The following is a 20,015-nucleotide window of genomic DNA, read 5'->3' on the forward strand; positions in this document are numbered from 1 at the left end:
GAAAAAATAAAATAAAAAAGTCAAAAAGCACCTACAAAGAGCTGAAGAAAATCCAAATTAATGTTATGAAGACCCTCAAATCGGTGGAAAGAAAATGTTTGCTCCCTTGACAGGTTGACTGTGACGTTATTCTGGTTGATATGCTAAAAGCCCACATCCATGTTTATATACAAGATGCTTGAAATGGATAGAAAGCCACCTGCTGGCAAAATGAAATTATCTAGCAGCTCCTAATATGGGTCAGAAAAGGACTGTTTGGAACATTGTACCAGTTAACAGCTGGAAGCATCCCCTGGAAAACTCCCTGCTGCTGTTCCCATTAAAATCAAATTTAGTTAGGGTGACCCTATGGAAAGGAGGACAGGGCTCCTGTATGTTTAACAGTTGCCTAGAAGAGGGAATTTCAGCAGGTGTCATTTGTATGCATGCAGCACCTGGTGAAATTCCCTCTTCATCACAACAGTTAAAGCTGCAGGAGCCCTGCCCTCTTGACCAGATACAAAAGAATTTCTTTGAATGGGCTAAAAGATGGTGACTATTCTGAATCCTGTAATGTTTCTCACTGGCCCTATTCAAATGATCATGGAGGATGGGGCGACACCCATGCCCCTCACACAACCAGCAACCATGTGGCACACTGTGGTTTATTTACCCATCCCCGCTCTGTGGCTAAAAACCATCCTCCTGCTCCACGCTAATCTCAGCTGCAGCCGCCGAAATCACACAGAGCTGCCCATTCCATCTCGTCGCTATGTGACAGTGACTATAGAAATTGTCCGTGACTGGAAGTTCCAGACGCTCTAGGAGACTCTGTCAATGGTCACCACATTTTTTACTGATTTACCCAAGATGCACCTGACCAACGATACAAGAACCCATCCCAGAGCATGTTACCTCCAGTGCATAGATTAGGTAATGGGGGTGGGTAAAGTACCCTTCATGGGAGTGAAGGGGGGAACACACAAACCCATAGTGAATCGCTCTCCAATTTATTTATTTATTTATTTAAAGCATTTTTTTTATAGCGCCGCCTCACCGTTTCTGGCATCGAGACGCTTTACAATAACACATGAAACAATTCCATTAAAACCCTCAACCCACATTAAGACAATTCCATTAAAACCCTCACCCTCAAACTATTAAAAGCCCTCAACCCCAATTTAAACCACCCCCTCCCCAAACTCTTGTGAAAATAAAAACGCCTTACAAAGGCGTTTGAAGCAATTGAGAGTGGGAACCTGTCTAATCTCCAGGGGCACATTATTCCATAACCGGGGGCCAGCCACTGAAAAAGCCCTGGCTCCCGCACATGTAGCGGGAGACCATCAGGGCACCCTGCTCCTGCAACCCATGATGCAACCCACGATGGCTTAGCGTGACTTGTGAACCCAGTCACTACCTTTTAAGCCTATTTAGCTGACAATACTTCTAACAACTAAAACGAAAATGACTTCCAGAAAGATAAGCCACGTTGGCAGAGGTTGTAGCAAAACCAAGAAAGGTGTTCTGCGGCACTGGAAGGCTAAAATTTTAATCCGAAGGGAGAGAAGGGGGTGGGGGGAACAATGCAAATGGTAAACTTTTTAGCGATTGATGTGTTGTATTAAAATTAAAGGGGGGGAGACAAAATATCTTGTTTTGGAACAGGTATGTGGAACAGAGCCCAACTTATCAGATTCATGAAATGCTATCTTCAACTGCCAGATATTGACATGGGCTATAGAGACAGAACACAAGATGAAGTGGTATCAAAAGGCCCTGAAGAGCAAAGGATGAAAGCAGGCCAGTCACATCTCTATCCAAAGCCTAAACGAATACAAGATAAGAAGAGTGATCCATTCACAGCAGCAATCACAGGTAATAATACTGTTTCAACAACACTAATTCAGGCTGCAATCCTACGATCACTTATCCGGGAGTATGTCCTATTGGAGCCAAAGGGACCTACTTTTGAGTACACATGCAATTGTGCTCTTAATTGGGCATGCTCCCAAATGATTCTGCAAGGGATTACTAGCTAAAGCTGCAAGCCTGTGCACATTTATCCAGGAGTAAATTTTGCTGAATTAAAATGGGATTTACCAAGTAACCATTGCATACTATCACCTTGCATTGCTGCACATTTACCTGAGAGTAAGCCCCAATAAATATGGTGGGACTTACTTCTGAGGAAACCTGTAGAGAGGCAGAATCCAAGCAGTTGCCATGAAGTTTCCATGAAGATGGGATTGGCTGTCCCATCTTCATGGAAACTTTATGACAGCTGCTTGGATTCGGCCTCCCTCCTCAGAAGCTTGCTGAACATCCATCTTAACCAACCCTGCACATAGCTCCTATAGAAGCCTCTTTGACAGCCCTCAAACAGTATCAAATGAAGCTGGTGGCAGCAAGCAGTGAAAACCATGAAGAGGATTAATAATAAAGATTCAGGCTGTATCAGCAGACGATTCCAGATGCATTGTACTACAGTTCCATCCTTGGCCATTCTGGCTGGGGTACAATGGGAGCTTGTACAGCTCATCTGGAGCATGGCCAATGAGGGGAGTTGTACAACACATCAGGAGGGTGCGAGGTTGTGGAAGACTGGTTTCGGGTTACAGTCATTTGCAGCAAAAACATTTTAATTTGCATTATTAGTCATCTTTGGGTCTCTGTGAGAAAAGTGGGGCGAGGCTTTTCTAAATACTTTTATTGATGGTAACTAGTTTGTGTCTGTTTTGTCCAAGGATTGGTTACTCATTTATTTATTGCATTTCTATCTCGCTTTTCTTTAACGATGGAACCCAACGCAGCAGCGTCCTATCCAGGCATGGCCAGGCCCAGATCTGCTGAGTTTCAGCAAGGTTCCTACATCCTAGGAGAGGGCCTTTTCTGTAGCTGTACCCAAAATATGGAACTCCCTGCCCTGGTAGTGAAATTGTTTTACAATTGTTAGCTGTTTGGGGGCATCTCCATTTGCAGGGTAGTACGTTTTATTATAAATAAAGTGAAGTCCCAGCACACGTTTTCATTTGCAATGTTTTTCTTCTAACCACAACTGCAGCCCCGTCCTGTGCATTGTTTCCTCTGATGTAAGCCATGTTCCCAGGTAAACCTGTATAAGATTTCAGCCTTACTTCTAGGTACTTCTAGCCTTACTTCCCATTCATTGCATGGGAACAAGCTGTCAGAATGGATCAAGCTGTCAGATTGAGGGATTTTCTAAGCACGTTTACACAAAGGTAAGTTCCATTAAAATCAGTTGCACTTTCCCCCAAGTAAATATGCTCTGGATTAACAAAAAAAGAGCAAAGGTAGTCCTGTTGACTATAGAGAAATTCCAGAATCGATGTTGCTGCAATACCTTTATTAGATCAACCAAAAGATCACACACACTCCCCAAAGTTGTGCAAGCTTTCGAGATCCCCAGATCTCTTCTAGGTCTCTCTCACACACAAAGGCAGATGTGATGAACATAAATAAACACACACACACACACAATCCACCTTTTGCAAACGGGCAAAATATTAGTCCAGGCTGCAAATGCCTCTCCCATAGCAAAGCCTGTCTGGGAACTACGAATACATTCAATATTTATTTATTACATTTATATACCGCCCCAAAGCAAAAGCTCTCTAGCCCTTCCTTTGGCAAAAAAGCAGCAGCTGCTACTTTAACAAAAGGCTATGGGGGGGGGGGGAGAACGCCTCCCTGATTGGCGAAGACTCGGTTTCCCAGGTCACATTACGTGGCCGTTACACCCAAATCTCACTTTCCCCATTCCCTATTGGTTCTTCTTAGTGCCATTTCGTCAAACCTGATCTCTATTGGATAAACTCCCTATCAGGCACATCAGAGGGCGGGCCCGTAAGCAAGCTGTGTTAGAATGCAGCGGCATTCACCATTCTTTGCCTCTTTTTACCTTTGGTCCTTGAATTACGCGAGCCTTTTATTCGGATTTTATTGGACAACATTCCCATCAATCAAAATATGAGGGACCGTACCTACTGTCAAAACGAGGGGTGGGATTTAAAAAAGCTCCTTTCTTTCCTTCCGTTGGTTGATAGTTAAGTTTCTCCGCCCACTTCGGTTCTTTCCGTTCAATTATTGGGCATTTTCCCCATCAATCGGCCAACGCCTTACTATCACGGGCTGTGCTGGACGCTGTTAGAGCTGCTGGGTGGGGCTTGCCATCCTGGGAAGGGGCGGGATCGCCCGCCTCGATCCCCTCATTGGCTCCTTCGCCCGCCTCTCTTCCCCTTGCCCCAGCTTTGATTGATTCTCTCGTCCGTCGGCCTCATGTTTTGCCTTCTGCCGATTGGCCCGTGCCTGAAAGGAGGCGGTGCGGTGCGTGGAGGCTGCGCGCGGGGACGCGGCGGCGGGGAGGGACACATCTGAAATTATTTTTTATTTCTTTGTTTCCTAGGCTCGGGGGGGGGGAGGAGGAAAAAAAAAAGAGAGGGAGCGGGAGAAAGAAAGAAAAGGGGGAGAGGGGGGGGGGGAGAGAGGCACCTCGGAAGCGAGGACGAGGCTCGCATTGGCCCTCCGCGCGGGCCGCTCGGACGGGCGCGGATGTTGTCGCTGTGACCCGGGTGGGGCAGGAGCGGCGGCGGCGGCGGCGGCGGAGGAGGAGACGGCGGGGGGCAGCAGCGGCAGCAGCAGCAGCAGCAGCAGCAGCAGCAGCAGGCGGACCAGGCCGGGTTGGGTCGCGTCGGGCCGGACGGGAGGATGAAGCGCCGGAGCGCCGACTGCAGCAAACTCCGGCGGCCGCTCAAGCGGAACCGCATCACTGAGGGCATCTACGGCAGGTATGGCCCGCACCTGCCCCGCCCCGCCCCGGCCTGTCAGGGGCAGCCGTGGAGCCTCCCCGGTCCCTCCCTTCCCTCTGGGCCGCCGAAGCTTTCTCTTTCTCCTCAGACAGACACCGACGAGCATGGCCGGGTGGGGGTGCGGGTGGGGGAACCTTCCTCCGCCTCTCTTCTCTCTCTCCCCCCCGGGCCCTTTCACACCCACGCCCCTCCCTCGCCGTCTCCCCCGTACTGCTTCTCCCCTCACGCCGCTTCCCGCCCATTGTCCTCCCTCAGACTTCCCTCACGGCCCCGCTTCCTTGGAGCTCTGGGCCATTGTCTTCAGAAGAAGACCGACACCCCCTACCCCGGACCCTAAGTACACAATACTCTTCTCTCCCCCCTCCCGTCACAAAACACTCCCTCCCCCCGTCAGCCCGTCTCCTCACAGGTCTTTCTTTTCTCTTAGCCTCCCCCCCCCCCCAAAAAACGCACACTTTCCCCAAACACGCCCCATAAATGCTTCACTGGCAGCCCCATGCGCCCCCCCCGCCATATACACACACATGGTGGGGGTCCCTCCCCTCCCTTCCCTTGAAGCCACGCCCCCTCCCCACATCTGTCCCCCCCCACACACAATGCACAGTCAGTGACAGCCTGCCTTTCCAAAGATGGAGAAAGACCCTCTTACAACCCAAACGTGTATTTGGGGGAGGCCTTTCTTTTTAACCATCTCTTTCTATGGGGTTGGTGCTACTCTTGAGACCCAGCTTCGGTGAGGCTGCGACCCAGCCATGGGTCCTGACACACTGGTTGAAGACCCGCACTTAACAGCCTGCCTGCTCCCTCACCCTCACGTTGGAAATCCTTCCTCTAGGATCCTCTTTCTCTTTGCCCAGATATATACTGCCAACTCTTGCCTTTAGGACATTGTTTCATACGTTGGGTTGTCTACTGGCAGATTTCCTTTCCTTTTTTCCTGAAGTCACAGCTCTGTCCCAGGTGTTGTATAGTCTCAATGTGTGTGTGTGTGTGTGTGTGTGGGTATATGGGCATGTATGTACACATATGCACACATACTTTGGCAAACCTGTTCCCCCCCCCCGACCCGGACACACACACAGTGGACACCGCAATACTCTCTTCCATCAATAATATACATATGCTGACCATTTTTCCTTTACAGAAGCTTCAATGCAAGTGACAGCACAAGTATGTAGTTCTCCCTCCACATGCGTTGTTGCCTCTACCATGCCTTTCTTGGAAGCCAAACTTCTGGCCCAATTTCCAGACACACGCTGCACATTCCCCGCTCTTGACAGCTGTCCTTAGACCACTTCCCCCACCCCCCACAAAAGCCTTTCTTTAGATTCATAGTGTGGTACACCAGTGAATCCACACCTCCAACCCAATTGCCCTCCCACCTGTCTCTTTCCTTTTTACGCACACACACTGCCCTTAGAATCCACCCTTCCTCTAGAACAGCTTCTCCAAAATTTGGGGCTCCCAGATGTTGCTAGATAACTCCTATCCCCCCTGACCATTAGTTGTGCTGGATGAGGATGATGGGAGCTGTAGTCCAACATCTGGCAACCCAAGGTTGGGAAACACTGCTCTAGAGTCTCCCCCATATCCACACACAGATGCTGGCAACTCTTGCATTTAAGGTACTTCCAGATAGGGTGGTGCCCCACTGACAGAATCTTCCCAGGTCCTTTTCTCACTCAGCCATTGGGCCTCCCTTACAATGACAGTCCTGCCCCTCCACATACTGTGCTGTGAGACCTTCCTTGGTCCTAGCTACCCTACCCCTCGAGGACCCACTCATTGTTCTTCTCCACAGACAGACCTTTAGAATTGCTTTATACCATCACCCCAGATTTTTGCCCTTAAGAATTTCCTACTGAGATATTTTCTCTCTCTCCGAGCTCACACTTCCCATGAAATATCATCCTGCTACCTCTTGGTTTTGCCACTCATGCTGTACCAGACTAGTCTTCTGAAGCCCCTCTCCACTTCTATTGTGCGCCCGATAGCCCTGCAGTTAGAAGTCCTGTTCTCTGTCCCCACCAGAGAGCTTCCTCTTGAACCCCAAAATGATTGCATTTGTCTTTACTCTCCCATTAGGTGTCCCCCACCCCCATTTTTCTTGTTATCCTTCCACTTGTCATCCTCTTCAGTGACTGTTCTCAGGCCCTCCAGACACTGGCAGTAGTCCTAGAGTGCCATCTCCACCATATGTTTTGCCCCATGACAAATGAGTTCTGAGATTCCCACTCCCCCCATGTGTTTTCATCATATTAAGTCCTTCCCATGTGTTTTCATCATATTAAGTCCTTCCCATGTGCATTACCAATGTTGTTCAGTGTCTCCTCCTAGAGTATATATGTAACACATCAACAATTATGTGCTCAAAACATGTTTTCCACCACTGTTCTCCCTTCCTGCTTCCTAGCACTTCCTTACATTCTTTCAAATGACTGTCTGTTCCTTGTGATGTCTCCTCTCAGGCCACTATCCCTATTTCACATTTCCTCCTGTTATGATCTTCACTCTCTGATCACTGTGTTATTTTTTTCATGGATCAAAAGTTTGCTTAAATGTCCCTGGGGTTCCCCCTCCACTTCCTCTCAATATGGTATGTCTTCATGGGATTCTTCATTTCAGACCTTCTTCTCAATTTGTGGTTACACAGTTGGTCTTCAGAGTTATTTCACTTCTGCTTTGTACAGCTATATACCCTTTTGGTGGTAGAACTGTATGGTAAGGTGACTTGTTCTTAAAGTTGTGTCAGAGTGAAAGGCACTGACTAAGAGTCTGTTCATGTTCTCTGAGGAGAAAGATATTAAAGGCTTGATATTTACCATGGCAATTTCATTTCTGCTAGTTGTACATACATTTTTTAATGTTAGAGGAATGAGAATTGGCTAGGCACAGCACTTTGCTTTATTCAACTCTTCCAGTCAGGAGTGTGGTTCCCTCAAGTGTATAAAGCATGCACAAGTTGCAGAAATATTGTGATGTCTTAAAGATGCAAAGTTTTGGCAGACAAAACTGCACTTATCATTGGTCAAGCCTATAGAGTTGTGCTTTTATGGAGACTTGAAAAGAAGGAACAAGGACAAATTATTACCCACTGCTACCCAAATTATGACTTCTGCCTTCAGAGAAGTCACAGACCTAACAAGCATCTTAAAAATAAATTAGGATGAAACTAATCCATGACTGTTCTCAGGCCCTCCAGGCACTGGCAGTAGTCCTAGAGTGTCATCTCCAGTGTCAAGAAATACTTTTGTAAGCCGCCGTGAGAGCCTTTTTTGGCTGAATGGCGGCATAAAAATCCTGAAATAAATAATAAATAATAAATAAATAAATAAATAAATAAATGAAAATCTAGTTTTTCTGCAGAGACTTTGCCCACTTGAAGTCACAGTTCTGTTACAAAATATTCCATAGCTAATTGCCTAAGCACAGCAAGATATTTTTCCCCAGGTTCATTTATTCATGCATTTTTCACATGTCTCTTTTGCATGTTGTATATAACAATATGTAGCACTCTTAAATATGTTTAGGAAAACTCTTGGCAGGCTATTTCAGTGATTCCAAAACACTGTCTGGGACTTCAGAAAGCAATAGTTTTGAGTACTCTCTTCAACTTTCCTTGTTACTTAAAACAAAACAAAGACTTTCTAGTTTGTGGATAACTTCAATGATCACTATGAGAGGGACCCTAGGGTGGCAAGTTCCTTGCAAAAATAGAGGGCTGGCTCAGGGAGCTTTATTGGGACCAATGTTCTTCAACTTATTCATAAATGATCTGGAATTAAGAACCAGCAGTGAAGTGGGCAGATTTGCTGATAACACCCAATTATTTAGGGTGGTTTAAACAAAAAGGGATTGTGAGAAGCTTCAAAAGGATCTCTCCAAATAGGGTGGGGGTGGGCATCAAAATGCAAATGCGGTTCAATGTAAAGAAGTGTAAAGTGATGTACGTTGGGGCAAAAAATCTCAACTTCAAATATAAGCTGATGGGGTCTTCTGAGCTAGCAGTGACCAACAAAGAAAAAGATCTTGGGGTTGTGGTGGACAGCTCAATGAAAATGTCAAGTAAAGAAAAGGTTGCCTATAATGATCAAGGGACTGGAGTAACTTCCCTATGAGGACAAGTTACATCAGCTGGGATTTTTTTATCTTAGGAAAAAAGCCTACTAAGGGGAGACATGATAGAGGTAAATTATGCATGGTGTGGAGAAAGTGGTTAGGGAAACATTTTTCTCCCTCTTATAATATTAGAACCTTGGGCCATCCTATAAAGCTGATTGGTTGGAGATTCAGGACAGATAAAAGGAAATCCTTCTTCACACAGCACATAGGAAAACTATGGAATTTATTTCCATAAGATGTAGCAATGGCCACCAATTTGGATGACTTTAAAAGAGGTTTGGAGAAAATCATGTAGGATAAGGCAATGGATGGCTATTAGTTCTGATGTGTACATGCTACCTCTAATATCTGAGGCAGTATGCCTATGTACACCAGTAGCTGGGGAACATAGACAGAACACTGTTGCATTCATATCCTGCTTGTGGGTTTCCCTTGGGCAGCTGGTTGACCACTGTGTGAACAGAATGCTCAATTAGATGGACCTTTGGTCTGATCTAGCATGGCTCTTCTTATGATCTTAAACCACTGGTAGGGTTTCTATCCTCCTTCATTGAACTGATTATTAGGTGCAAAGTTGGCATTCTACCTTTTAGTCCAGCTGAGACCATATATCATGAGAGCTCACAGGATTAGCATCTGCCCGCTTTGGTCCTCAACAGGCTGGTGGACTCTATGAGTCCTGTCCATGGCTGTCGGCACTCCTGGGGAGAGCACAGTGCTTCTTTACACTGCTGTTTATGCCATGTATAATATACAGTGCTGAGGTGGCTGAAGTCAGTAGCAGCAGGGAACGTGGCACAGGCGAATGGCCCTTCCAACAGCTTTATTAACATTAATCTGCATATGGGTAGACCTAAGCCCAGTCTTCCCCTACCTGGTGCTTTCCAGGTATGTTGGAATGCAACTACCAACATTCCCGGCTAGCACGACTGGCTGTAGTTGAACCCATCCGGAGGTCATAAGGCTGAGGAAGGATGACATAGCCTATGAAGCTCCTCACTCTGTAAAAGACTGTATGTTTTAAAAATACAAACGGAAAATTAAAGTATTTTTCCAATAGTGGGTGGCGAGGGCTTTGTGTATGGTTCACCAGTTCTGTGAATGAATGGAAGGCCTGCTTTTGTTCCCTAGAGAGGCCGGTGAAGACTGGCACAAAGCGGAGACTTACCTTACATATGCCACGGACAGAATGCTGCACAGACCTGCCTTTGCTGCTTTACCAGGTCACAGCAGCTTTAGTGTTTCTTAGCTGTTACACCCTTCTTGCAAATATGGAGTGAAGAATTGCAAAATTTAAAGTAAATGTGCCCATTGAACTTGTGTAATCTGGTCAGCATACACTGCAAACATTTGGTTAATTCATTAAGCAGATTAATTTGTGAATTTAGCTATTTCCATAGTGCAGTAGTGTTGAACTGCCAGCTTGTGGGCCAAGTTCCGCCTGCAGAGGTCCCCAATCTTGCCTGCAGAGGAGCCTCCACTTGCCCCAGCCCTTTCCCAGCCCCCCCTTCCCGATCTCATCCCTGCCTTCTTTTACATTTCTCTGTTCTGCGAGAGGCACGGAACCCCATTCCTCTTTCTGCATAGAGAAAGGGATTCAGACCATGTTGGGAAGTGTTTCTTGAACTGGCAGTTCAGTCCCTTTGTGCTTCGTCCCAAGGAGGTGCCCGACTTTGCCAGCACTTGAAGGAGCAGCTTCTCGAAGCGCCAGCAGAGTCCGCCCCCTTTGCGCATCACTTGTTCCCCAAGGAGTTACCCAACTGGGCTGCCACTTGGTGGAGTGGCTTTAAGTGCTGGCCAAGACGCTTGCCATGGCGCCTTGATTGGGGCAGCACGCAAAGTGCGGAAGAGGTGCGCAAATTGGCTGATGCTTGGAGAAGTGGCTCCTTGAAGAGCCAGCTGAGTTGCCTTCTTTGTGCAGAGCTTCATGCCTCTTCTGCCATGGAGAAACAAAAAATGGAAGGGATGGAAGGCAAGAAGATATCATCCAGCCTGCAAGATTGATCTGTGGGGGCAATCCACCTCCTGTTCTTGCCATAGCAGATCCCTATACTACCTTAATTCTTACATAGCAGAATACTTTGTGTTTTATTCTTTCATGTCAGAAACAAAATACATTTGTTGGCTTAATTTTGAACATTCCTGCAGAGATGTTGGGGGTGGATGAGCGTGAGCATAGCACTGTTGCCTGAGGGGTGGAAGGAAAAGACTCCTAGGCCAGAAGAGGAATTGTTAAGTGTGTCAGAAAATACAAAATGCTGTTGATTAGTGGGTCACTTGAGGAAAATGTTGCAGGTCTATATGGCATTGTCAGCCTGCCTCTTCCCATTGATGTCTGTGGTAAACAGTAACATGTTTAATAAGCTATCAGCTTTCTCTGTGATCTTATTTCTAGAGAAGATTGCATTTGGCTTCCAGCTGAGGTGGAGGCATGAACATATCTCTGCTAAAACTGCATTGAGTATAAAACAGCTAAGGAAATGTGAGAAATTGTTGCGTAATAGTAAATATCAACTAGAAATTAAGAGATGTATTTTTAAAAAGGCATGCATATTTATTAACTTGTATAAATTCACATATTTTTTCAGATTGCAAAAAGAATTTAAAGTATATAATCTGGTAATTATATGATTCTGTAAATTCCAAAATATGAATTACCCATATTAATGTCCACAGTCTATCATATAAATATCTAATGGTTGCTAGTTTTTCCATTTTTAGGAGTCCTAATATCTTTGGTATTTGTTGATTGTTTTTTAAACAAAGCCTCTTGCTTTCCCATCTTCTTCAATTTTTTGGGGGTGAAAGGTTGATAGCATATCTGGCATCAAAAATCAACCTCTGACTATATTGAACTTCTTATTGCATAGTAGAGATGTGAAGACTTGGAAAAAGCATGGAAAAATTCATGGGGGGAAAAACAGTTTTCTCTCCCCCCGTTTCCCCCCCCGAATACTGTTTTTGGTTTTTCTATTTAAAAGAACAACAAATTGGAAAAATTGAACAGCTTTGGATTATGAAATATTTTCTTTTAGAATTTAAGACAAAGTACATATTGTTACCTAGCCTTTACTACCCCTGAAATTATTTCTAAAAATTATGTAGTAATACGTTTATAGAAAGAATAGAGATGTGCAATGTCTGAAAATAATGAAGCCATGGGGGTATTTTTTTAATCATCTCTGTAAGATTCCCAGCTTAGTTTTTTCATTCCTTATTAAAATTATTAATCTAAAGTATATTTTACTGATAGATATTTATGCTCACTTTCCCAACACGTGAACAGAATCACCATTGTGCATTCTTGACAGTAAATGTGCATACTTGACAGTTGGGTTTTGTTCTATAGATTCCTGGGTTTCTGATAATGTAGCAGTCATTTAATGTAGTTCTAATCTATTCAGACAATAATTACAAATTTACTTACTGAGTTTATTTTTAATTTTTTTTAAATATAGTGATAATTTTATGAGAAAACTAAGTTATGCATAAAATAACTTTAGGAACAGAAAGGCTGCTTTGTGTTCCTAAAGCAGCCCTCCCCAACATGGTGCCCCTGGAGGTTTTGACTACCTCGCCCAGAATTCCTGACCTTTGGCCATGCTGCCTGAGGCTGATGGAAGCTGATGTCCAAAATATCTGGAGGGCACCAGGTTGAGGAAGGCTCTTAAAGCAACAAAGTGACTTTAGAACTGAAAAGAGCACTAGAGAACTTAGTATTGCTAATTTTTCAATTTTTCCAAAATTTTCTATTTTTCTGAAACTCCTGAGGAAAAAAAGGTTTTTTTTTTTTGTTTTTTTTACATCTCTATCAAACGGTGTTGCTGTTGTGCTCCTGCTGATGAAGCTTCAGCAATGATAGGAAAGGGAGAACTTTTATGTGATGCAATTAGTGTTTTGTTTTACTGAAACCTAGTGTGAGCTATGGGAAAAAAACCATTGTTTTTATATTTCTATTTCACCCTTCCTCTATTGAGGTCAAGTAAATGAGAAGATAAGGCCATCCCCGAACTACAGGGGTGGGCAATTTGTGGCCCTCCAGATTTTTTGGCCTACAATTCTCAACAGCTATTGCCTGCACAGCTAATGGTGAGGCATGATGAAAGTTGTAGGCCAAAACATCTGGAGGGCCACAAGTTGCCCACTGCTGCTGTACAAGCACCCTGTAAAGTCAGTTAAGAGGGACTGACAGTCCCAGAGTCACCCATTGAACTTCATAGATAAGTAACTGTTTGAACTTTACATTGGTGGCCAAAGTTCCATCTTCTGCACACTGGCTCCCTAATTCCTAGCTCAAATCTCATATTACAAAACTCACTAAGTAGCCTTAGGCAAGCTATTCTTTTCTCAGCCTCAGCACCACAGTAATATATAATATGATAATACTGACATACTTTGAAAAGCTGTTGTAAAGCTTACTGAGATATTGTATGTGGAGTACTCTGAATACGTTAAAAGTTTTATTTAAATGCTAAGTACTATTACTGAAAATGTTGTTTGTTCTTTATTGCTGTTACTATTTTTAAAAGCCTATTTTACTCAACTCCACGGTAGCCCACAGTCACACAATGGTGGAGTTAGAACATGGTGTGTGTGTGTGTGTGTGTGTGTGTGTGTGTGTGCGGGGGTACCCCCTAGAAACTTAGCTGTTGAGTGGAGTTTTCACACTGCATTTTCACACTAACGTGTTATCTGAACTGAGCTATTATGCCTGGAAATGCCTATGTACACCCCCCTCCCTTATTTCCTTGAATTCCTTTCTCAAAACTCTTGACCGCTCACACAACGGGGCTTTCGTACTTCCAAAAGTAACCTGATATGAGGGGAAATGTTAATTTCTGGAACCAGGTAGGTCAGTGGAGCTCCTAGAAGGTAGCTCTGCTGACCTGTCCCAATCTGGAAATGAGCATTTCTGGGATTTATCTTTACAAGCACCCCAATTGCACAAGCTGTTGTTCCTTTGTGTGCTACAGAATCAGCAGAGGTGAAACACAGTGGCCCCATGACTACTGCTCTATGTACGTATTTAAATTTTTATAAGCCACCTTTTAGGAAAAACTCTTCCAAGGTAGCATACAAATTTTAAAACCACAAAATAAAGCAATGATAAAACAAGAAAACAAAAATAAAACCAAAGATCACAATTAAAATCAGGTAACACCATAAATACGATGACACCTAATAAGGGATGACTCAGTTATATGCCAAAGTAAATAAATTAGTCTTTAGGGCTCACTTGAAAGCTTGTAATACATGAATAATATCCAAAGCGCCAAAAAAATTCTGGCACAGGTGATATTTAAAAAAAGAAATGACATTGATTTCTATGCCTTTCAAGAGTTCTTCATTGTGAAGATACACTGATTTGATTGCTTTTTGCGTCAAGAGGCATGAGTGGGTGAGACTTGCCAGCATCAAAGTAGGAAGGCAGCAGGTATAGGTTTCAGCAATGAAAACTTAGTACAATGTGTGGCCTGCTCTTGACTTTGTATAAAATGATCATTTCTAAACAAGGGACAAAAAAGGAGACAGCTTTGGGAGGGGAGGAGCCAAATTGGCAGTTGGGCCCACCCAAGGTGATGGAGTGGTCGTACTTCCTCACCTCTCCCTCTGCTGCAACCGAGTGGATGTGTCCTGTAGGATTTTTGGCTTTAAGCAGCTGGAATCTCTCCCCTTCCCTCTGAGTTTCACTGGCTGTTTTTAATGCTTTCAATTCCCAAAGCAGTCTGCTATGTGGTCTGGTGGGGGCTGGGGCTGCTGTTCAAGAAAAACAAATCCAAAACTTCCTTGGCCTCGTGGGAGTAGTTGCACAGGGTTTTGTCTAAAATATTTTTCCCAGCCTTTCCCCTTCAGGAAAGGCATTGACTACTTGCTCTTGTTTACAGGATGACTTTTTATCAAAGCATGCAAAAGATTGCAAATGAAAAGGGAAAGAATTCTGATGAATGGAAAGAAATGATGTTTTTCATGCATTTCAAGTGTTATGAAGATACCTTCATTTGATTGGTTTTTTCATCGAGAGTCATGAGTAGGTGAGACTTGCTGTATCAAAATAGGAACGCAGCACACTAGGTAGGATATTCTTTCAGCAAGGAAGACTTAATACAATGTGTGGCTTGCTTCTGATCTTGTATACTATAATTTATGTATTAGTTGCCTCTATGCCCAAGAATCCCAAGAGAATGTACAGCATTTAAAACTTTTAGACCAACAATGTAATTCAGTAATGCTAAAATCATGAAAATCCAATAACGCTTAGCCTCATAATCAAAACCAACAGCATCACAACTATATTGTAAAAGGACCCAAGCAATAAAATCCACATTAAACATATTAAGGTAGATAATTTGTCCAAAATGATTCAAAAGCATGATTGTGTTCATAATTATTATAGCTGTGATGGCTAACCTTCTTGGCAAGGTGGCACAGTCAGGTCCTAAGGTATTGCCTCTCTAATACATGCTGGGGTACCTACAAGGCATGACAAGTTGCACATGTGAGGTTTTTTGTCTGGTTTTCTAAGATGAGAAGCAAGTACTAAAGCAGTGTGGGAGAGGCAGGATTGTAGGCCAAGGTTTGTGATACCAAGCCCAAGGTTCTCCTATACAGAAGTGCCACGGACCCTATTTATCTCTTAGTACTTAATGCAACCATTGCAGCATAATTGGACACTGTTGAATTACAAGGTTTTTCCAGATTTATTTATATATTTTATTAAATCTTCTAAAGAGAATTTCATTAATGTTTCAAAATTACATTCTAGGTGTCAAAGAAAATTGTGTTTTTAAATTGCTTGTATTCTGGAACAACAGAATAACTTGATATAGACCATGCAAAGCCAAGTGTGTGTTATTTTAAGAATCAAGCTTTCTTGCTTCCTTAAATGGCAGATCATTAAGTGACCTTTTAGGCATAGGCACATTTTGAGTCTATTGGTCAAGATGGAATTTTACTGGTGGTGATGGTGGACTCAGTATTTTTTCCTTAGCAAAAGTGAGAGGAATATTGAGTTCAGCTGTACAGCTGTAATATTCTTGAAGGAGAATTTTAGATGTTCAGAAAGAACTGAAAAGCAGATTGTTGAAAATCATATGCTGTGATAATGTACTGATTCTATTTATAGTTCACTTGGGATCTGTATATGCAGTGGATAGTAGGTAAAAGCAAATACATATAAAATAGATATTAACATCTTATGAAGAAGCTTTTATGGAGAACACTAATGCACTCAAATTCCTGAGTGGGTCTCTTTAGTGCAGTGTACAGACTGTAGTCCATATGTGGGCAGTTTGTTCTTGGAGTTCTTATGTCTGTATATATGGCACCCCTTTACAATCTGAACCAAGGGTGGCCATCTACTTCAGCCCAGGGATATGGATCCCTCCTGTCCAAGCTGCCAAGGGCCAGGAACCAGCACAGCCTAATCTCAGTCCAGAACATTGGAGAGTCAGGTGCAATTTCGGAGGCAGGACAACCTTCAATCTTCCCAGTTCTGAAGGGAAAAATGACACAGAGGCCTCCAAGGCATATCCCAATCCAGTGTTGGGAAGAGTGAGGTGTGGCTTGCCGACAAACACAGAAGTGAAGCTGCATGCATAGCTGTTGCACTTCAGATAATACTGCTTGCCTTGGCAGCATCATGTGGGTCATCTCTGACCTCGCAGGTGCCTGTTGGCTACCTCTTACCAAAATAATATGTTTTAAAACTCCTGTTGATAGATGTTTATAGCTTGATTGCTTGTGCCACTGTGCAACCTCCAACCTGCTTCTCTATGTGTTCTTTTACCTCAAGCATTGAAATATATTTCTGTTCTAAAATATTATTTTCCCTTTTTGAATTAAAAAATGTTTTTGGGAGAAGCCAAGTCGACAAGTGAATTCATTTCAGGCATTCCAAAATACTTTGTTTGGTATATCTGCTTAAAGTTTCATGGGAGTTTTCTCCTGAATTTCCACTTAGCTTGTTAAAAGGCCCTTGTTGAACATCATAATCCTATAAGTTGCATCTCAACTGCTTTATTACAAGGAAGGGCTCTAGAGGAATGCCAGAGCTTTCATTCTTGCTGTCATCTTCAAATATGCCAGGTCCATGTATATTTCTAAAGCTGAAGTATCATGCTGCTTCTAGGACTTGTCTTATTTGAATTATATTTTCGTCTCCATTTTGAAGCTTCATTTCTTGGTTAGCAAGATCGTAGTGGCTGCACATTATTTATTTATTTATTACATTTTTATACCACCCAATAGCCAAAGCTCTCTGGGCGGTTCACAAAAATTAAAACCATAAAGAGCATAAAAACAACCAACAATCTGAAAACACAAATACAAAATACAATATAAAAAGCACAACCAGGATAAAACATGTTGTATGGGAGCCAGATTTCCCTAATTACCCTTGCTGGTGTGGCTTCCTGGCTCATCCAAACCTGGGCGGCATGGCTTGTTGGGCGCTAACCCTCCGATAACCCAACAACAGCCCATGCTAGTTAACCAAGCCACAATGGTTTACAAACTTTGTTTCTGCAAGCATGCCTCCTTGACAGATTGTAAATTGCCTTTCTAGAAAGAATGGGATTAACCTCTCTGATGTTAGCCTCTTTGATGTAATTTTAATTTTTTGAATGTAATCCCCCTTTTCTCTTCTCTTCTATCACCTATATTGGCTCAGTAGGTCATGACATGAGAGGGAAGCTGCATGTAATCAAATTATTTACGGTCTGTACACTTTCAGGTTGGATGGGGCATATTCTTGACCTGCCTTAAAGTGGCAGCAATCTTTATATAGTAATGTCATAGTTATACATTAAGTGCTAGTGGGGCTACTTTGCTTGACTTTGTGATAAAAGAAGGGACTCTTCTACTTCCTACTCGCAACTAGACACATGCCTATAAGAGCAGTTACCTAATTATTTGGACAGCTTAGTCCTAAGGGACCACTTTAGCAATAACAGAGTGAACAGAGGTGTTAGTGCAGTGGCTCAGTTATGAGAGAATGGACCAGATTTACAAGAGTCTCCCAGCAGTATTCAGAAAAAGCATATTTATTCATTTCTCTCTGCAGCTTGTATGCAAAGATTGGATGATCATAGAAAGGAAAGTGAGGTAAAAAGTACTTATTCCGATCAACATTCAGCGCTTCAAGATTCTTCACAATTGTTAAACAACAATTCCTTTCTGACATGGGGTTTTTCTAGGTTACCTTAGGTAATTCTTTGTACTCTTCCACATGAGCCATTTGCAAGGTTTACTGTTTCTGAATTCGCTGGCAAGGCAATTAAACCTCAATGATTAGAACTTAAAACATCAATGATCAGGATGTTGGTAGAGAACCATTTTTTATGGTGAGAATTACAGCTGATTTGACTTAGTTGTATTAAAGTTGTCTACTTATTCCCCTTCCCTCATCCACTCAGAAACTATTCGTATTGTCCTGGGACTGAACTCCCTTGTGATGGATACCATCTCTTCTTGAATACTTCCAGACATCAAGGCACACTATGGTGCTGTGATGCCATAAATAACAATAGACCCCCTTACTGTTTTGAAAGGTCCTGCAGCTAATATTTAGTGTTAAAATTTGGAAATCGAGTTGGAGAAGTTAAAGTAAAAATACAGACTAAGCCTCAATTATGGAATCTTTCAGAAGGATAGTCCATAGAATGGTGATGAAGACAGTTCTACCAACCTTTTGTTCCTTTTTTAGAGGATAAATGTGAGGAGATAAGTATTTTTAAGAAATATATAAGATACAAAAACTGAACACGATTTAAATCGTAACAAATTATCAGGATTTAATTGGGAATAATTAGTGGCTGAAAGCAGCCACTGAAAAAGAGCTCACTTCTTGCTGTGTCAAATTTTGAAATTAGCCTAGAAGCCTGTTGGTTGCTCTCATTGTTTTAATGCTGATAAGGCTGGGAGTCCACTTTCTGATGTTCCTCTGCTCATGGTATCTTAGAGCATCCTGGAGGTGGGACTGCAGCCAGGCCTCCAGGCCTGTAGCTAAAGAAGTCTCTTCCAGCAACAGCCCTAAATGCACTGTTCAGCACCTGTTGGGTGCTGATCTTCACATTCAGAAAAGTCATGCAATGTCGTTTTCTTGGGATTGTTCCAATTTCAGAATGCAGAAATTCAGAGTGTGTGGCTGAATGCCCCAGCGTACAGAAAGATTGCATGTCAGAGGAATGGTTCTAACCTACCCTTCTCTTTGACAAATTAGTTTTCAATGTGCAGAGGCTTTCAAACTTGCACTTCCTACATGAAATGGTACAGTCCCGGAAGACTGCACCACGTGCCTTTTCTGAAGAAATGATAGTTAATTTTTGGATGGTTGCTTAAAATGGGCTAATTGATGCTACTGTTCTAGTCCAGCACATGACATGCAGCTGTGCTCTGGAATAAGCTTGTAAGCAACCACTCACTTATGGTGACTAAAAATTGCCTCAAGAAGGCCAGGCAGAGAAGCTTTACAAAAACTTGTTCAGCCTCCACTCCCCATTTCTTAGGCCATAAATGATTGATATACGTAAGAGGTGCTGTTAAAACAAATGTTCATGGACTGGTTTGCAAGTCTACTCTAATATGACAGTCTGGGTTTTTTTACTTCTTCGATATCTGTTTACTGAAGAATTTATTAGTGACTAATACATAATGTACTGAGTACTGAGATTGCCAAATATTAATGGTATTGTTCTGGCATTTTTACTGGAACCTCCCCACTTCCATTTTCCCATCTAGTTAAGAACTTGGCATGTACTTCTTTCTCATTGCTGGTTGTTACATCTTTCATATGTAGTGAGTGAAGTTTGCTGCCAAAAATGTATGTGGAAATCTTTCACTCACTTTGAGTAGATCAGAATTTTTTCTCCTCTGCCTGTATTAAAGTCTTTGTCTCAAATTGACATACTACAGTTTGAAATTTTCTGTCCCTTTGTTCTTTACACTAATTAAGGAATTTGTTACTTCTAATTTTGGGTTTTGTTTTTTTTTAAAGAAGAAGCCTTTGAGATTCTCTTTTTATATCCCCTGTAATTAATCCTTCAGTTTCATTGTTGATGCCCTTCTTTGTATCATTTACACATGGCA

The 20,015-nt window shown here is 42.9% G+C and overlaps 1 protein-coding gene across 2 annotated transcripts in view; it reads left to right on the forward strand.

Moving 5' to 3' along the window:
• The first annotated feature begins 4,640 nt into the window (after positions 1-4,640).
• MACO1 (macoilin 1) overlaps positions 4,641-20,015 on the forward strand; it is a 77,471-nt gene continuing 62,096 nt past the window's right edge. For both annotated transcript variants that reach the window (XM_063139937.1, XM_063139938.1), the window contains exon 1: positions 4,641-4,787. In XM_063139937.1, the coding sequence (XP_062996007.1) occupies positions 4,708-4,787 (80 nt within the window). In that variant the 5' untranslated portion in view covers positions 4,641-4,707. The remainder of the gene's footprint in view (positions 4,788-20,015) is intronic.

The sequence above is a fragment of the Elgaria multicarinata genome, chromosome 13, assembly GCF_023053635.1.
Source record: "Elgaria multicarinata webbii isolate HBS135686 ecotype San Diego chromosome 13, rElgMul1.1.pri, whole genome shotgun sequence".
NCBI classification, from domain to species: Eukaryota; Metazoa; Chordata; class Lepidosauria; order Squamata; family Anguidae; genus Elgaria; species Elgaria multicarinata.